Genomic DNA, 20,448 nt, shown 5'->3' with positions numbered 1-20,448 from the left:
CAGGCCGTCCACGGAAGTTAACATCTCGACAGGAGCGTCTTCTGATGAGAAGGTTTGAAGAAAATCGCCATGCAAGTTCACTGCAGTTAGCTAAAGCAGTAGAAAGCTAAACTGGAATGACCGTTTCCCGTGACACCATACGGCGCACACTGCAGAGGAATGGCATGCATGGGTATCGTCCACGAAGGAAGCCTCTCCTAAAGCCCATGCACAAAAAAGCACACCTAGAATTTGCTAGGGCCTATGCTGAAAAAGATGAAGACTACTGGGACTCTATACTCTGGAGTGATGAGACAAAGATCACCGTTTTTGGAACTAATGGTTTCAAAACTGTATGACATCGTAAAGGTGAGGATTTCAAAGAAAAATGCATGGTGCCTACAGTGAAACATGCTGGTGGCAGTGTCCTTATGTGGGGCTGCATGAGTGCTGCTGGTGTTGGGGAGCTGCATTTCATTGATGGTATCATGAACTCAACAATGTACTGCTCTATACTGATGGAGAAGATGCTGCCATCACTCCGTGCACTTGGTCGTCGTGCACTTTTCCAACATGACAATGATCCAAAACACACATCTAAATCTACTGTTGCATTTTTGAAGAAGAACAGGGTGAAGGCGATTGAATGGCCAAGTATGTCTCCTGATCTGAACCCAATCGAACACCTGTGGGTAATTCTGAAGCGACAAGTTGAGCATCACTCTCCATCCAGCATCCAGGCTCTAAAAGAGGTTATTCTTGAAGAATGGAAAAAGATGGATGTTGCAATATGTCGCCAACTTGTTCATTCCATGCCCAGAAGACTTGGTGCTGTCCTTAAAAATCACGGTGGTCATACAAAATACTAGATATAGTAGTTTTTGTTGTGGGGTGTATTCATTTTTGCTTCAACCAATTTGAGTAAAACAGAAGATTTTGTGATCTAAGTTATATTATTAATCTTAATTTCATGTTATGGAGTTAAACAAGTGTTCAATAAAACTCAGCCTTGTGAAAATTTTGGAAATTGTTCTTTTGTCATTGAGCTACTGATTAAATTCGTACTTTTTAAAGGGGGTGTACTCATTTATGCTGAGCACTGTATAACTCATATACTACATAAGTTTCTTTAGGCAGCAGGAATGTTGGGGTTTCTATTGTTGTATGCATTGGTATACAGAAACTGTGTTGGAGGCTGGGGGTGGAGATTGGGCTTTTGGGAGTTACAGCTTCAGGCACTGATCACCTGTATGTTTATTTAAAAGTATATTTTTGTTGTTAACAGTTTTGAGATATACAGGCTAGAATTTAAGTGTACTTCGTACACATGGTAAAAAAATGACATTTTATAAACCAATATGAATCAATCTAAGGTGTAATATGTAAAAAAAAAAAAACCTGTCGTCATTTTTGTACTTGACTGCAAGTAATTACAGCTGCCAGATTCTCAACAACATTCCAGCTCTCTCCTTTCTAGATATACTAACATTTGTTTTAATGGCAAGTCTTTGTCCTCACATTTTTCTTTTTTTCAATGCAGGCAAACGTGTTGTGTTTATGGGTGATGACACCTGGGACAGCCTGTTTCCCAAACATTTTCAACAGTCTTTTCCATTTCCATCTTTCAATGTGAAAGATCTCCATACAGTGGATAATGGCATTCTCAAACATCTTTATCCAAGCAGTAAGTACTGACCACATTTGAAATCATAGTGGGGGGTCTTGGAGTTTAGGTAACTACGTACATATTATTTTATAATAAAATCCTTTCCTCCTTTTGGAAGGGGATGAATAAACAGTTTTAAAAGAAGAGGTTGTTCAACCAAAAGTACTACTTGTGAAATAAATAACTGGTAATAATATTCTAAAAATCTGTATGCATTTTCCTTTCAGCTATTTTTACTAATTATTTAATAATTATGTACAGCTGGTTGTCACTGAAGAACAAAACTGCACACAGTATTTCGGATAAGGCTTTACCAGTGTGTTATAAAGGTTGAGCATAAACCTCAATGGACTTGCACTCTGCACATCATGCTATATAACTTGACATTCTGGCTTCAGAACACTGACTTGAAGTTGATAGTGGCAAGTCCACTACAACTCCTAAATCCTTCTCATAAGTTGTGCTTTTAATTTTCACCCCTTTTAATTGTGTGTTCAAATCTCACATTTTTACTATGTGTAATACTATACATTTGCTTAAAATGATTAAAATTAAATCTCCCAAAACTCTGTTCAGGCTTGTAAACTGTCCAAATCCCTCTGTAATGATTCAGTGGATTCTGGATTATCTGCTAATCCTCATAGCTTTGTATCATCTGCAGATTTAACCATTTTATTGTTTATATTCTTATCAAACTCATTTCTGTATGTTAAAATAGTTGCACAAGCATTAGCACTCAACTCGTGGTATGCTACTGTTAACTTCACCCAATTCTGATAAGGTTCCTCATACAGTCACCTTCTTCTTACTATGTTTTAACCAATTCTGCATCCATCTACCCACTATATCCTGACCTCCCACCACTTTTAGTCTGATGCCCAACCTCACATGTGGGTGCTTATCAAATGCTTTCTGAAAGTCAAGATAAATATTATTTGCACCACTTTCATAATATCCTTTTGTTGCTTCCTCCTAAAACGTCCAGCATGTTAGTAAAGCATGGCCTCCTTCATCTAAACACATGCTGACTGTTTAGTAAAATTCCTGTCCTTGCCATGTGTTGCTCAATCTTATCCTTAATAATTTCTTCTATTACTCTACATGTGCAGTGCATGTTAATGATCATAGTTTTGACTCCAGAACAATGTGCCTGATGAACAACTTGATGCTACACTTGATTCATAAGTAATGCTTTTAATAGAACTTGGAAGTGTTGCGGCATGCAGTTTCTTAGTTCAAGCACTATAGGTTTCAGTTGCCATTTAAAATAGTGATAAAGGGGGTATTTTCAGCTTTTAGGAGAACATTAGACCTATTTTCAATAAATAATCTAGAATTAGTATATCATGCAAATCCCAAAAACCTACTTAAAACTTATACTCCAACGAACAGCCAATTGAATTACATGTTTATATTACTTGGTTTGCTCAATCAGGCCCTTGCATAACCATAACCTTAACCATAGTGTGAATGGGAGTATTACAGGACATCATATGACGTATAAAGTTTCTTCCATGTAGTGGAACTGTTAGGGACGGGGGGGTATCAAGTTACTTCAGACGCGCTATTCAAAGCTGATCTGTTTTTATTTTATTTTTTTTTTTTTGTGCTTCACTTTCACAGTCAGCCTTTTCATAATTTGGAATTGTTAGCTTGTTATCTTCATTTCTAAAACGTACCGCCATACCTCTTCACAATGTAGTGTTTTTTTTTTAATCCATTACTCTGCAGTTTGATCTACAAATGTACTCAGAGCAGTTTTTCTAAATGTCACTGACAGAGTAAAATTGAATAATTAAAAAAAAGCACTTACTATTACAATTAGCCAAAATACATAGGGTGACAGAGAAAAATGATAACTTTTGAAAAACCCAATATAAATAGAAGAAATCCAACAAAAAAATTATATTGACAGCAATTGAACCACTACAACTTGCCTTTTAAGAGACAGTAATCCAAATTATCAATGTCTGAAAATTACGTCCTGTAGATGGTGTTCTCCTGTATGTATGCATTCCAATCTGCTGTTGAGGTTCCTCATTGATCGCTGCAACATCTCAGCTAGGATACCACAAATTTCATCTTGAATTCTTTGTTTAAATTCATTCAGCCCCACAAGAAAAATCACAAACGGGCAAATCCGGTGATCTTTATACACTGTGGTAGATATGGGGCGCTCTCGCTCCCTTGAACCCCTGTCCACGACTCCAGACACCAGGTAAAAGTCCAAATTCTGACTTTATTTAATTGCCCCAGTGCACAAAGCACTCTCTCCTCCACTATACTCATAAATCAACAATCAATAACAATAAATCAATCCTCCAGCTCCAGAAGCTTTGCCACCCTTCCACCCAGCTCAGCTCGCCGTCTGGGAGCTCCCACAGTCCTTTTATATCTCCTGACCCGGAAGTGTTCCCAATCCCCAGTCCATGTGATTCTCAATCACTTCCGGGTCAGGTAAAAGTTCTTTTCTTCAACCTGGAAGCCTGTCGCTCTTCCTATGAGGAATTTCTGGGTCATAGGGTACAAAGAAATCTTCGGTCCTCCCTGCAGCTCCATCTTGTGACACCCGTTGCATCTAGCAGGGTTGTGCATAAAAACTCCATTGTCCATGATGCCCTGCTGGTCTTCTGGAGTCCTCAATGCTGCAAGTATGGCTCCACCTGGTGGCTTGGGGGTATTGGCCGGGATAAACGGCCGGCCATTCTCCACAGTATTCCCCTCCCAGCGTCGAATTATCATTCGGAGCGGCCTGCTCCGAGAGGGAAGTCTTCCTTCAAGAGGACGTTCTGGTTGAGCCTTGATTAATTCGAACATCTTGGTCCCTTGAGAACCTAGGGGGAATATTAGTCCATATTGACAGCTTGTCCCCCTCTCTCAAGGGACAGTTTCTCCAAATGTGGCCCAACCTTCGGCATCCGTAACACTGACTCTGTCCGCCTGGTATTCTCCCCCTGCGTGACTGAAAACAATTAGGAAATGTTAGGTCCGACCCTTCTCTTGCTGGGAGAGAAACCCCTGCCACCTCTAATTGTGCTTTCCCTCTTTCTTTATTATTACACCCCCGTTTTATTTTCGGGATCTCCTGTTTGATTTGGGGCTTGTCCACAGTCTGAGTCTCTCTACTAGATGAAGAGAGACCCTTTACTGTCTGCACCCCTTTTATTTTATAAATGATCGGTGGCGGCGTGTTTAGGGCCGCCTCGCTCCGGGAGTCAGCACTGTCTAGCTACCCCGGATCGATTAGCCCTTCCGCCGGCAACTCGGTTAACATCCCAGCCTGTAGGGCACGTAGTGTACTGGCACCCGCTATTTATTAAAAGCAGGCCCGGATTACACTGCGTTCCTCTTGTTTTATATATGGTACGGGTTTCACATACCTGTATCACTGCCACATGAAATACGGGAGGCTCTCTACCAAACCGCCGCACGTAGTCCCGCAACTTTTCCAACGGTGCTTTGGCTGCAGCTCCCAACTCCCCGACGATCTTTTCAATGCTCGTCAGGACCTGTAGAAAACTATTTATGGGCTCGTTCAAGTTCCCGCAAGTCAATATTATTTACTTTGGCCGGCAGAAGACTTACTTTCTCGTCTGTCTTACTTGCTGGCCGGGAGCCAATGAGCACGCCCGCTTCTGGCACGTGCTCTGACGGGTCTCGCGGTGGCTTCTGGGACTTGGAGTTCTCTGAGACTGCAGTTGAGGATCGGGTCGCTTCCTTCAGCGGACTGTGGTCTGTCTTATTTACTTTTACGACATCCCGAACAGCCATTTCCCGACCCTCCTTACCTTTTTGAGTTGAGCGGTGCTCTGCTCGCCTCCCCCTTCCCCTTCAGAAAGACCAAGTCCGTTCCTTCGGGCTCGAAGGCGCAAACAGCGGGATGCGGACCTCCTCCTTCCCAGAAAGCACCAGGTTTGCTGCCGTGTCCCTCGTCGGCTGCCGTCATGCGGAAGTCGTCTCCTTTTTGCTCAGGTTCCGACAGGAGCTTGCCGTCGTCTCCGGGGCAGTCTTCTTTTCCCCGTGGAGCCTCCAGGTGATCTTCTCCGAGGTACATGCATGGGACAAAGTGAGTTATAACAAATGGATTTTCCATAACGTTCCCAGCATGAACCTCAGAGCGCTCATTGAATCCTGGAGGTTTCTCTGGACTTGAAAGGCAGCTCCTTAACTCCTCCCGAGCGTCGGCCATTGCACACAGGTCACTCCCGCTGGCGATATTGCTCTGCTTGCCCTTTCTCTTCCTCATTTTGGACTTGGATTTCTTTTTGGGTGATTCCTGATGCTGTTGTCTGTTCAGGGTTCGTTACCCACAGAAAATTTTGATTCAGGTCCTCTGCAAACGACGCTAGAGTATCCTGCCGACTACGCCACTGTGGTAGATATGGGGTGCTCTCGCTCCCTTGAACCCCTGTCCACGACTCCAGACACCAGGTAAAAGTCCAAATTCTGACTTTATTTAATTGCCACAGTGCACAAAGCACCCTCTCCTCCACTATACTCATAAATCAACAATCAATAACAATAAATCAATCCTCCAGCTCCCAGACGCGTTGCCACCCTTCCACCCAGCTCAGCTCGCCATCTGGGAGCTCCCACAGTCCTTTTATATCTCCTGACCCGGAAGTGTTCCCAATCCCCAGTCCATGTGATTCTCAATCACTTCCGGGTCAGGTAAAAGTTCTTTTCTTCAACCCGGAAGCCTGTCGCTCTTCCTATGACAAACTTCCGGGTCATAGGGTACAAAGAAATCTTCGGTCCTCCCTGCAGCTCCCTCATGTGGCCCCCATGGCATCCAGCAGGGCTGTGCATAAAAACTCCATTGTCCATGATTCCCTGCTGGTCTTCTGTGGACCTCCATGCTGCAAGTATGGCTCCACCTGGCGGCTTGGCGGTATTGGCCGGGATAAACGGCCGGCCATCCTTCACAACACTTCATGTCATTATTAGTATAACGTGGAAAAAGTTTCTTCTTTAGGCAGGGGTGCGGAAATCCAATGCCCGACTTGTCCGACACGGGTAAATTGACCGTCAGACAAGCGTGTTTTCTGGTTTTAGTTGTCCGCGGACAAGTGCAACTTTTCTGGAGAAAAAAAGAATTAAATGTGCAGTGCAGGGCACATTTTTACCACTACTTTCAAATTTTAAACATTTGGGTATGTACTTCGTGCGTAAACAGTTTACTTAGGCATGTTCTTCATGTCTCAAATTGGTATTCAATATTGTTTACAAAATGATGGCTGATTTTTCAAAGGGGAAGCACTCTTGTGGTCTTACATAAGTATTTTACCCTACTATTTACACGCTTGGAGATGCGGTCATTTTTTCATGCCGACATTACGATGTAATTTGATGATTTTTCATTATAATAGATAACTTTTATATATTAAAAATAAATTTTTTCTACATAAAAATGCGGTCATTTCACCTACAATGCAATTGTTTTTGCCACATAAAGCTTGTTAGGCATTTGATCCTTTATGAAATTTGCGATTTCGCGTAGGTTGTGATATATTGAGGAGTTAAGAAATTTATTGCGTGACATCAATTTTAAAAAGCTGTCTATAGATCGTTTTTGATTAGAGAATTTTTCATATAAAACAAGTTGGTTTCGCGCTGTCAGCTTTTTAAAAATAAAGAAAACATTCTGACAGTTTCCAAATGTTATGAAATATCAATAAAAATCTTCACTTAGACGCGATTATTTTTTTTCCCGACAACATCGGTAATATTCTTTGGAAATGTAACCTCTTGCTGAATTTCGAATACGTCATTAGGAATTACCTGCATAACCCATAATGCATTGCGGTAAGCACGTTGTTATCGCTATATGCGTGTTGTTGAAACTGAAGTAAGTAGCATCACGGATGAGAAATGGATCATTTCTTGACTAAAACTGGCACAACAGGCCTTGAAAAACCTAAGGAAGCGTAGTAAGGCCACTGTGAAAAAAATATGGACACAGTGAAGACAAAAAAATGTAAATGTTGAGATTAAAGTCGACATGTTGACTTTATTCTCGTAGTTTATTTTGTCAGTGGAATGTTGCAAACTAAATTTCATCTTAAAATGAATGTTTCATTTACTAGATTTTCTCAAACCCCGTCATAATTAATGTAGCACATTAAATGCTTTATATTAAGTGTTCCCCGACCTAGTTGTTAATCTCTGCGCGCTTCTTAAACTGACTTTCTCTTGCAGTGAGAGGCGCCGGCAGCAATCGCCGCACATTGACTTCATGATATTCCTGCTCAATGAACATTCAGAATACTAAGATAAATACTTGATAACTTTTTCACGATGAAATGCATTAAAGCATGTATTAGACATGGGTGGCGGGGGGCACGGCGGCGTGACTGTAATGCTGCTCCCTTGCATTAAGGGGTTCGGTCTACGTTCAGTGTAGAGAAGTTTATGGCAGGTGTGACGAGGCTCCAAAAAACTGGATACTGTATTTGAATGGGTATCGCACAGGTTTAACTGAAATATTGTGTAAATGTTGGGGTAGTGATCTGGAGGTAGGAGATACGATCGAAGAATTCAATGGATGTTTTTCTGAGCAGGCTTTTTCTTTATTGCATGTTTGCTGTGTCTACCGTACGTACTAAACCCCAGTTCCTAGCCTTTGTCTTTCTCCATATAACCAATCACCACACGATAAACGTCTTTGTGAAATTAAAACTAGTTATAAACCTAGATCTCAGTTTTCAGAACTTTAAAAACAATTTTCGTTATACATGTTTAATTATGCCATCCATTCAGAGGTCTAAGCTTATAACTAGTTTTAATTTCACAAATACGTTTATCGTGTGGTGATTGGTTATGTGCAGAAAGAAAAAGGATAGGAACTGGGGGTTTAGTACATCAGATAGTGACATGAGTCTAAAGGTAAGAAAAAAGTTGGTTCATTTGAAAAAGCGTTTTCTAAAGCTGAACGCGAAGGGTTGAGCGTTATGCTAGGCTGTTCAGTACTGCTTCTTTAGAAGAGTTTGACCCATGACCAGCTGTGGAATTCTGGCTGTCACCTGGCAACAGGCACATCACTCATAAAAAACCTGAAAAGTCATCAGCATCCACTTCTGCAGGACCATCAGTCCTAGATATATATACACACATCTGTACACATATATATATATATATATATATATATATATATACATATATATATATATATATATATATATACATATACACACATACATATATATACATATACATATATACACATACTGTATATATACACACACACATATACATACTGTATATAAACATATACATATCTACATATATACTGTATATACACATATATATACAAATCTACATATATATATCTACATATATATATATATTAGGTGGGACTCGATTAAAAAATTAATCCAATTAATTAGAGGCTGTGTAAGAATTAATCTTGATTAATCGTATGTAATCGCACACGTAAATTTGCCCCAAATCGCAAATGTTTTTTTTTTAATTTAAAACGGTTTTAGTGGGCTTACAGAATCAAATAATAGACATGGACATGAATATTGTAAACTGAAGCTGTTTTAATTTCTGAAAAAAAGCTTTTAAACTGCATTTGAATTCAAAACAGAAACAAAAATATCATCCCTGGTTAAAATTGGGCAGACTTAAAAATAAAGTGGTAGTTTAAGTACTTTAAGTACATTTTCAGAATAGTATTGTCTTTAAATAATAATAACCAAAATTTCAACATAAAGTGCAGTTTTCTTCTTAAAAAAATAAGTCAGAAACATAAAAGGTAATTTGACCAGCTTACTCTTTAAACTCTGAGTAACATTAGCCAAAATTATTTTGTACATTAGGCTAAAACAGTGTGATCATTGAACATTTTGTAATTAGATGTATTTAGAATTACTAACGGTCACGGAAGTCCAATGATCCCCAGTAAGAGCCACAAAGTCCGCTTTCTGTAATGCATCTAATTTTGCTTGCTTTTCAGTGTGCACAAAACCATGCTTTTATCAAGGCTTCGCCGGTAGTCGAAATGATCAGTCGTAGGAACGCTTTATTCCGACTCTAACATTTTTGTAGCTGTGATGTGTGCATCAGTGTAATGGATGTACCAGGAAATCATGCATTGACAAAAGTTCCCGCTTGCTTGGAATTGAAAGTGTGATTAAATGCGCTATTTTTAACGCTATGGAGTACATGCATCGAAGCTTCTCAGCTGTGCTTGTGCTAAGAAAGGGAAAATTTTAAAAATAACGTAACATGATTCTGCTAACCTAATATTTTTTCATACGCCCCAAACCAAGGAGATGCGAAGGTAAATGAATCGGTAGCGCGCAGACATAGTCAGTACACCCTCTCGAATCAACCTCGAATGTCGGCGTTAGAGGCTTAAGACTCTACAATTGTGCCACAGCGTGTGGCTTGTCTATGCTAGAGTATGTATTGTAGATCGGGGTATATATATACATTTATATATATATACCCGTACCGCAGTGGAGAAGTAGAAGTTATGTAAAAGAAAAGGGAACATTTTAAAAATAACGTAACATGATTGTCAATATACAGTAATTGTTTTGTGAGTGTTATTGAATGTTGCTGTCATCAAGGATTTGATTATCATTATTTCTTTCAATCAGGCTCGTATTTGTAGGATGTGTTCAAGTTACATTCCGTGTTTGTCAATCGCTGTAAAGATAAGAGGTTTCATTCATCGATTAGTTCCTTACTGCATCAATAAACAGCTCGCCTTCCTTTTTATCTGTGATGTGACAAACTGCATGCACGGGTTTTTTTACACTGTCTTCCTTTAGCAGGACATTCACTTTTTCCACCGTGTGCTTTGTTTCCGCAGTAGCTGCACTTATGAATATGATTGTATGTATAAGACGCCTTATATTTTTTGCTGCCTTCTCAATTGTGTAATTCGGTTTTGTTCAGCACTCTTTGGAACTGTTGCTTTTGTCTGTGCATTGCGCCAGTTCACGGAGCCGCTTGGTGTTCTTGCATCGAAGGTTCCCAGCTGTACTGGTGCCATCTCGTAATGTCAGCTAAGACCCGGCACTTAAAAGTTTCTCTCCCAGTTTCAATGAGTTTGTGCCAAACACCACCCTGACCATCTCATCTTCCTCTGCATAAGCACAGTCCTTCACCCGTGAACATTTACCGGCAGTGTTTGTATTGGATTGCCGCTGATGGACGGCCTTATATGGGCAGGCACTAAATTACAAACGCTAGTGGCAGCCTGTCTATGAACTTAATTTAATATAAACTTACGGTTCACGCCGTGCTTTGTTTCCGCATATGCATCATTTGCTACATAATGTTTTTCTGCCTTCTCAATTGTGAAATGGCGTTTTGTGCTTGGAGTTCTTCCTTGTTCTCTACGTACTTACGTAGGAGGCGTGATGATGTCACACTAAACCCCGCCCCCCACGGCCATCTCCAACTCAAGACTCCATTACATTATATGGGGAAAAATAGCTTCCAGTTATGACCCTTATGCGTAGAATTTCGAAATGAAACCTGCCCAACTTTTGTAAGTAAGCTGTAAGGAATAAGCCTGCCAAATTTCAGCCTTCTACCTACACGGCAAGTTGGAGAATTAGTGATGAGTCAGTGAGTGAGTGAGTGAGTGAGGGCTTTGCCTTTTATTAGTATAGATTCAATCATTTTCCTCAATAAATAAATGACCAAGTATAATATTTTTGTCTCATTTGTTTAACTGGTTTCTCTTTATCTACTTTTAGGACTTGAGTGAAAATCTGATGATGTTTTAGGTCATATTTATGCAGAAATATAGAAAATTCTAAAGGGTTCACAAACTTTCAAGCACCACTGTAATCCTGGGCCACCTTAAATTCCTTGGCACCTCTTTTGTTTTGCAAATGTGTCAATCAGTCCCAGCAGCAAGCAGCTTGCAATCCCTTGCAAAAACTTCTCCTAGCTCTAGTCTCTTTATCTGCGTGTGAGGGTGCCCGGTGTTGTATAGGGTAAATAATATAGCGTTATTTGGAATACATGTATCTGTGTAAGTGTAGGATGAAAGGAAATGCGAGGCAAGAAATGCTGAACACATATCTAACAGGGGTGTGGAAATCAAATTTGTTTCTACTTGTCCACGGACAAGTAAACTTAGAAAATCCACTTGTCCGCCAGTTAAATTAACTTGCCCAGTAAGATGCTGCAGATGTTCTACCAGACGGTTTTGGCGAGTGCCCTCTTCTACGCGGTGGTGTGCTGGGGTGGCAGCATAAAGATGAAAGACGCCTCACGCCTGGACATACTTGTTAAGAAGGCAGGCTCTATTGTAGGAGTAAAGTTGGACAGTTTAACATCTGTGGCAGAGCGACGGGCACTAAGCAAACTCCTGTCAATCATGAATAATCCACTGCATCCACTTAACAGTGTCATCTCCAGACAGAGGAGTAGCTTCAGTGACAGACTTTTGTCACTGTCCTGCTCCACTGACAGAATGAGGAGATCGTTCCTCCCCCACACTATGCGACTCTTCAATTCCACCCGGGGGAGTAAATGCGAACATTAATTTTATTTTAATTCTTTTCATTTTTATTATTAAATTTAATTTAATATTGTCTCTTTGTATCAGTATACCGCTGCTGGATTATGTGAATTTCCCCTTGGGATTAATAAAGTATCTATCTATCATAAACAAAAAACAAAAGTGAAAAATAGTTTATTTTTTCTGATCTCTTTTATTGATACCAAAACTGCCTTCCATTTTAAAACTGAAAAAAGTTCTTTCAGGGAGTAGTATTTTGCCACCTTGCTCTAGAATATTATATAAAAGATTTCCTTATTTTAACTGGCTAATAAACAATGCCTTCATTATAGCTACACTAGTTCTTTTTTCATATATTACAGTTACATAACAGAACACTGCCCTGATTCATGTTCTTCAGCTTTTGTCTTGCAATATCTTCTCCCCCAAGAATCTTTACCATCTCAGACAGCATGGGCTGAATGCTGTTCATTTCTGCTTGAGATGAACTGCATGGTTCCTGGACTATATATATATGTATATGTATATGTATATATATATATATATATATATATATATATATATATATATATATATATATATATATATATATATATATGTATATATATATATATATATATATATATGTGTATATGTATATATATATGTATATGTATATATATGTATATGTATATGTATATGTATATGTATATGTATATATGTATATGTATATGTATATGTATATATATATATATATATATATATATATATATATATATATATATATGTATATATATATATATATATGTATATATATGTATATGTATATGTATATGTATATGTATATGTATATATATATATATATATATATATATATATATGTATATGTATATATATATATATATATATATATATATATATATATATATATATATATATGTATATATATATATGTATGTATATATATATATATATATATATATGTATGTATATATATGTATATATATATGTATATATATATATATATATATGTATATGTTTATATGTGTATATATATATGTTTATATATATATATATATATATATATATATATGCCAGCAACACTCATGACAATGACAAAACAATTACATTGTCAATCATGTTACGTTATTATTAAAATGTTTCCTTTTCTTTTACTTCTCTCTGCCAATCGCAGGTATTTTGCTATATATATATATAATATAAATAGATAGATATGACAACAACACTCATATCAATGACAAAACAATTACATTAACAATCATCTTACGTTATTTTTAAAATGTTTGCTTTTCTTTTTCATAACTTCTTTAACACACTACTTCTCCGCTACGAAGCGCGGGTATTCTGCTAGTATTACATATTTGTGAGTGGCAAAAGTATGTGAACCTTGCAGTTAGTTTGAAGGTGAAATTAGAGTCAGGTTTTTTTCAATCAATGGGATGACAATCAGGTGTGAGTAGGCACCCTGTGTTATTTAAAGAACAGGGATCTATCAAAGTCTGCTCTTCACAACACATTTCTGGAAGTGTATCATGGCACGAACAAAGGATATTTCTGTGGACTTCAGAAAAAGAGTTGTTGATGCTCATCAGGCTGGAAAAGGTTACAAAACCATCTCTAAAGAGTTTGGACTCCACCAATCCACAGTCAGACAGATTGTGTACAAATGGAGGAAATTCAGGACCATTGTTACCCTCCCCAGGAGTGGTTGACCAGCAAAGATCACTCCAAGAGCAAGGCGTGTAATAGTTGGCGAGGTCACAAAGGACCCCAGGGTAACTCCTAAGCAACTGAAGGCCTCTCTTACATTGGCTAATGTTCATGTTCATGAGTCCACCATCAGGGGAACACTGAACAGCAATGGTGTGCATGGCAGGGCTGCAAGGAGAAAGCCACTGCTCATCTGCAGTTTGCTAAAGATCACATGTACAAACCAGAAGGGTATTGGAAGAATGTTTTGTGGATGGATGAGACCAAAATATAACTTTTTGGTATAAATGAAAAGAGTTATTTTTGGAGAAAGGAAAACACTGCATTCCAGCATAAGAACCTTATCCCATCTATGAAACATGGTGGTGGTAGTAGTATCATGGTTTGGGCCTGTTTTGCTGCATCTGGGCCAGGACGGCTTGCCTTAAGTGATGGAACAAGAATTCTGAATTATATCAGAGAATTCTAAAGGAAAATGTCAGGACATCTGTCCATGAACTGAATCTCAAGAGAAGGTGGGTCATGCAGCAAGACAACGACCCTAAGCACAGAAGTCGTCCTACCAAAGAATGGTTAAAGAAGAATAAAGTTAACTAGCCGACCCGCGGCGTAGCATACGCCACATAATCAGGCCGCTTTTTAAATGATTTTTAAGCACAGAGGAAAAAATAAACATTTGAAAAATCCGTAATTTAATAAACCACCAAGAAAAGTAACATTGCAACAACGCACGCTACGAACCAACCTACAATTGTCCGTGACTGAAAACCGGAGGAGCGCCGTCGCTCTTTCTCCTTCGGGTTGAACGGCGCTCGTTCAGTACGCACTGCCCGCTTATGTGCCCGCCCCCAACTCCCTACCTGAGTCCCTTTCGTCTGTGTACAGTCCACACGCACCTGTGAGTCACGTTGACTGTTAATTTTCCAAACACCACCACAGTCGGTTTTCACGTTGATTTTTCATTGTTCTTTGTGGTTCCGGCTGCTTTTTTTTTTTTATATATATAATCCACCAAGTCACCCGACCATGTGGGGGCTTTCCAAAGGGCAGGGACGTAATCGGTGCGAGCGTATGACCCGCATGTACTGGGAATTTCTCGTTCGTGGGGAACAATTGGAAGCCACGGTCTCCATCACGAATGGGATTCAACGGCTTACCCACGCTGGGTCGACACACGTTGATCCATTCAGTGTTGCGTGCGTGCAGTACCGGACATACAAGTGCATCACAGACCTGTTAATGCTCAATCTCACGTGGCTGAATGCCACTTGTCCCTCCAAGAATTTGGACGCCGACCGCTATTGGGTCGTGTAACTATTTAGCAGGCGGGAGTCTTGTTCGTTTTCGGAAATAACCAGCCAAATCGCTCCACCAACTAAAAACTGCCATGCACCACCACCCACAGAATCGAGAAAGAGCTATCAATCTGTCAGTCCTGTGCGTGTCCGGGCCGGGTGAGGTTTCCTGTGTTGAGTCAAATGAAGCGAAAGGCTCCACACCTGGTGGTGCCCTTCCGTCAATTCCTTTAAGTTTCAGCTTTGTAACCATACTCCCCCCTGAACCCAAAGAATTTGGTTACCCGGTTGGCTGCCTGTTGCAGGGCCTGCAGTGGTGAAGCAGGTGAGACGGTAATGAAACAGAGGCACAGGGCTTATTGGTTTTTAAAGACTGTTTCCTTCATTGGGTTTTAACCAATGTACGGAACGAACCAACACACAATCGTCCGTGCGGCGCTGAGGGTGGAACGGGAGGAGAGGAGAAAGACATCCACTCCAATCCCTCCGTCATGCTAGTCTGCTGATTTCTCGTTCAGTATACACTGCCTGCTCGTGCCCACCTCCAACTCGTCACTCGAGTCGTTGTCGTCTTTGTACAGTCCAGATGTACCTGTGACTCACGTAGACTTTTCATTGCTCTGTGCGGTTTTGGCTGCCTTTCTATATATAATCCACCAAGACTCCCGACCACGGTGGGAGGGGGGTGTGTACAAAGTGCAGGAGTATCTAAGAAGACGCATGTTTGTCGCGGATGCGAATTGCTTTATGTAGCGTGTAAAACAGTTTGCTATAGTGTAGGCGGTCGTGCGTCGTAACCGAAAACTCCTTTTTTAAAGACTGCTCACTTCATTGTGTTTTAACCTCAGTTGTAAAGGAATGTTTTAAGGATCCCATGGGATACCCCTCGCAAACAGTTTTACACGCCGCATATGGCGATTCACCTCCGCGAGAAACATGCCTCTATTAACGGTCAATGTGGGTCGGAGCTGCATGTGACCTCTACAACAGACGAATATAAATGACGCTGGTTTTTCTGTGTCGTCGCGTCCTAGTTGGTGGGCGTGGCTCTGTGAGTTGTCGTATCCAATGGTCTTGGAGTTGGTGGGCGTGGCTCCTTCCTGCGTGCGCCATAGGTGTCTCACTTGTCGGAGGCTTAATGAATCCACGCCCCTTCCGGCGTGCTTTCCATGGTCGTCTTGCCTTAGTGAATTATATATATAGATGTTTTGGAATGGCAAAGTCAAAGTCCTGACCTTAATCCAATCAAAATGTTGTGGAAGGACCTGAAGCAAGCAGTTAATGTGAGGAAACCCACCAACATCAGAGTTGAAGCAGTTCTGTATATTGGAATGGGCTAAAATTCCTCCAAGCCGGTGTGCAGGAATGATTAAATGTTACCGGAAGCATTTAGTTGCAGTTATTGCTGCAAAGGTGGGAGTCACACCAGATACTGAACGCAAAGGTTAACATACTTTTGCCACTCACAAATATGTAATATTCGATCATTTTTCTCAATAAATAAATGACCAAGTTTAATATTTTTGTCACATTTGTTTAACTGGTTTCTCTTTATCTACTTTTAGGACTTGAGTGAAAATCTGATGATGTTTTAGGTCATATTGATGCAGAAATATAGAAAATTCTAAAGGGTTCACAAACTTTCAAGCACAACTGTACAAGTTTTTTCATAGGCTCGGGGATTCTAGTCTTAAAACCCGAAATGTTAAGAGCCTCATAAGTCTTCATGTCCCATAATTAATCTTACATGGCTGCTGACTTGAAATACAGTGCCTTAAAACAATGAGATGCAATTTATAAACATCCAGGTCACTTTTATTAAAATATCTGAAAAGGAGAGAGAGAGAAAGTAGATAGGTTGTGCCCACCCTGAGTAAGTATCCTTTTCATCATGTTAACCACACAGGAGGTGCTTTTCTGGGTGATTCCAAAATTGCCAAATGGCTTTTATTCTCAATGCCACAATGTAAGTGGTGCTTTGCTGCTGCTCATTGGATACTTTCAACCTGATTGCTTCTTGCCTTCTGTTTTCATTGCTCACTATTCTCACTCTGTTTCTGTTATGCTAACTGACTTGTATTCTTGTTGATCTTAGTGTGACGGATGCTTCATGATATGAATAAACTCAAGTAAAGAAAAGTATTATTAATTGTAATGTAGCCAAGTATGTTGTCAGTGCATGTGGCTTATAAGGGCATCGGCTCCTTTTTTGTGGCTTCTCTTATGGCTCATTGTCCTTGCTCATCTAATGAAGTACTAGTCTGAAAAACAGACTTTGATGTCTAATATTTAATTAACTGTTGCCCAAGTACTTTTTTTCCCCTCCATGTTTTCATTTGTTACTGCTGAGGGTGCATCTCCAGGTGTTACCAAAAAATTACAATAATACAATACAATTCATTTTTGTATAGTCCAAAATCACAAGATCAAGTGCCGCAAAGGGCTTTAACAGCCCCTGCCTCTTGACAACCCCCCAGCCTTGACTCTCTAAGAAGACAAGGAAAACCTCCCAAAAAGAAAAAACCTTGTAGGGAAAAATGGAAAAAACCTTGGGAAAGGCAGTTCAAAGAGAGACCCCTTTCCAGGTAGGTTGGGTGTGCAGTGGGTGTCAAAAAGAAGGGGGTCAATACAATAGAATACACAGAACAGAACAAATCCTCAATACAGTATAAAAATAAAAAATTTACAAGCACAGAGCAGAATTTAACAGTAGATGATATCACGTAATATGATTTGGATTTGTTTAGAGTCCTGGAGACCTCAGCTATCAAGCTGCCTCCCCAATTTGGCCTTTCCACAGCTGAAACAGCCAATCTGATGAATGGACACCTCCAACCCAAAGATTCATGCGATCCTCCATCAGGGATGACTTTATACCATAGGCAGGCAAAAACAACTTGGCACGTGGGCCTTAGCACCAAGTACCACATTTGAGTACCGAGAAGAGAAACCGAATAGGTGAGGTTTAGTAACAAATTATAATTATCATGTTACTTATGTTTTAGTACTAATGACTAACAACAAAGATGCAGTCTGTACACTTAATCAGCAGCACTTGTCAGGATATGCTAAACTGAAGTAATGAGTCTTCAGCCGGGATTTAAAAGCTGAGACCGAAGAGGCATCTCTTATAGTAGCAGGCAGACCATTCCACAGTTTAGGGGCCCTGTAACTAAAAGCTTGACCCCCCACTGTTATTTTATTAATCCTTGGAATCATAAGCAGACCAGCATCTTGAGATCTTAATGTGCACTCTGGTTTATAAGTCATGATACGCTCAGAGAAATAAGCCGGACCTTGGCCATTTAATGCTTTACAGTAGTCCCTCCTCGATCGCAGGGGTTGCGTTAGGTGAAAATCCGCGAAGTAGAAACCATGTGTTTATATGGTTATTTTTATATATTTTAAGCCCTTATAAACTCTCCCACACTGTTTATAAATATTCCTCGCACAGTTATACAGCATAAACCCTTTGTATTATCTTAGATATTAGGTAAGATTCATTGAAATTATCTATGTAAACACACTGTTTATATCCAGTAAAACCTAAATATAATTTTAAAGATATCTAGTGTCTACGATATCACATATGTTACAGCCATTATGATAGACAGGCCACCAGCAATAAATACGTACAATGCAAGAAAAATTGTATACAGTAAATGTGTGTACAGTGACACTAAACGTGCGTACATGTACTAAGTACTGTAAGTAGAAAATTAATTATGGTTATTCACCAACAATGACACGGTGACTTGTCCAATAATGATGAGTTTAGTTTTACTGCAAAACAAAGGAGAGCGTTACACCTCTTCTGAAGGAGCCTCTTCAGGCGACTGTGTAGCATCACCGTTGTTCTTCTTCCGGCAGTCTTCAATCCAAATCCCTAAAGCAGATTCCATCCAGACTACTGCCTTATTACATCCACTTGCAACTCGTTTTGCACCCTGTTTAAAAGGACACTGCGGCCGTAGATCTTATATTCCTTTCCTACTTTTTAAATAAAAAGAATCATAGCCTCATTGATGCCATAATGGCGTCCCACAGCGGTGTAGCTTTTCCCTTCCTTCAACATATCCAAAACGTTTACCTTTTTGACAATCGTTAACATCTTCCGTTTGCGCTTGGGCATGGCTCCTGAAGCAGTAGCAGGAGCAGATCGTTTTGGAGCCATAATGAAGGGCTTGACTATGCACAAAGATAAGCACAAAAGAGCACAAAAGTTAACTCTTTACACAGCGAAACACGTTGATGCTGAATGAGCGAGATGAGACTTCCTGGTTAACGCCACGGAATTGAATTCAGCGCTCCGTCGCTGAGCCATTCAGTACACAGGAACTTAACTGCGTGCTCTGATTGATTAGCTTCTCAGCCATTCCGCCAATAGCATCCCTTGTATGAAATCAACTGGGCAAACCAGAACTGAGGAAGCATGTACAGGATGTAAAAGACCCATTGTCCTCAGAACCCGCGAAGCAGCGAAAAATCTGCGTTATATATTTAGATATGCTTACATATAAAATCCGCGATAGAGTGAAGCTGTGAAAGTCGAAGCGCGATATAGCGAGGGTTTACAGGATAACAGGATTACAGGATAACAGGAGGATTTTTAAATCTTCCCTAAACTTAACCTGGAGCCAATTTAAGGATTTAAGAACTGGAGTTATGCGTTTGTATTTTCTTGTAATAATTTTTGCAGCAGCATTTTGGATTTACTGGAGGCTGTATAAAGAACAGTTTGAACATCCAATGAACACCGCATTGCAGTAGTCAATCCTACTAGAAATAAATGCATGAATTAATTTCTCAGAATCCTGTTTATTTAGAAAGCGCCTTAATTTGCCAACATTTTTAAGATGGAAGAAACATGATTTGGACAGCTTTGTAATATATGCTTTAAATAATATGCTAGAGTCAAAAATATCTCCTAGATTGCGGGCTGATTCATTAAAATTAACGGTGATTCCAACTGAGTTAAATAATCACAGAATATTGTTGTGATCAGTGCCATTCCTTCCAATTAACATCTCTGTTTTATTTGTATTTAAAGACAAGTAGTTCTCATCCATCCACTTCTTTAATTCACAAACACAACTAATTAAAAACATCGGAGATACTTCATTTGATCTAAATGAAAGGTATAACTGGGTGTCCTCTTCATACGAGTGAAAATTAACATTGTGTTTACTAATGGTAGATCCCAGTGGAAGCACATAAAGTGAAAACAGTAAAGGTCCCAGTACTGAGCCCTGTGGGACACCATATCTCACTTCTGTGTATGATGGACGCCTGGAAGGACTGGGAGAGTG

The 20,448-nt window shown here is 39.8% G+C and overlaps 1 protein-coding gene across 1 annotated transcript in view; it reads left to right on the top strand.

The window, feature by feature from the left end:
- The window catches only part of pigo (phosphatidylinositol glycan anchor biosynthesis, class O), a 232,297-nt gene that overhangs the window by 48,225 nt on the left and 163,624 nt on the right, over positions 1-20,448 (top strand). The window contains exon 4 of the mRNA XM_039757965.1: positions 1,520-1,663. Within this exon, the coding sequence (XP_039613899.1) occupies positions 1,520-1,663 (144 nt within the window). The remainder of the gene's footprint in view (positions 1-1,519; positions 1,664-20,448) is intronic.

Source organism: Polypterus senegalus, chromosome 7 (genome assembly GCF_016835505.1).
Source record: "Polypterus senegalus isolate Bchr_013 chromosome 7, ASM1683550v1, whole genome shotgun sequence".
NCBI classification, from domain to species: Eukaryota; Metazoa; Chordata; class Cladistia; order Polypteriformes; family Polypteridae; genus Polypterus; species Polypterus senegalus.
The sequence above is the reverse complement of the archived record's forward strand: the minus strand, read 5'-3'. Positions and strand labels throughout refer to the sequence as shown.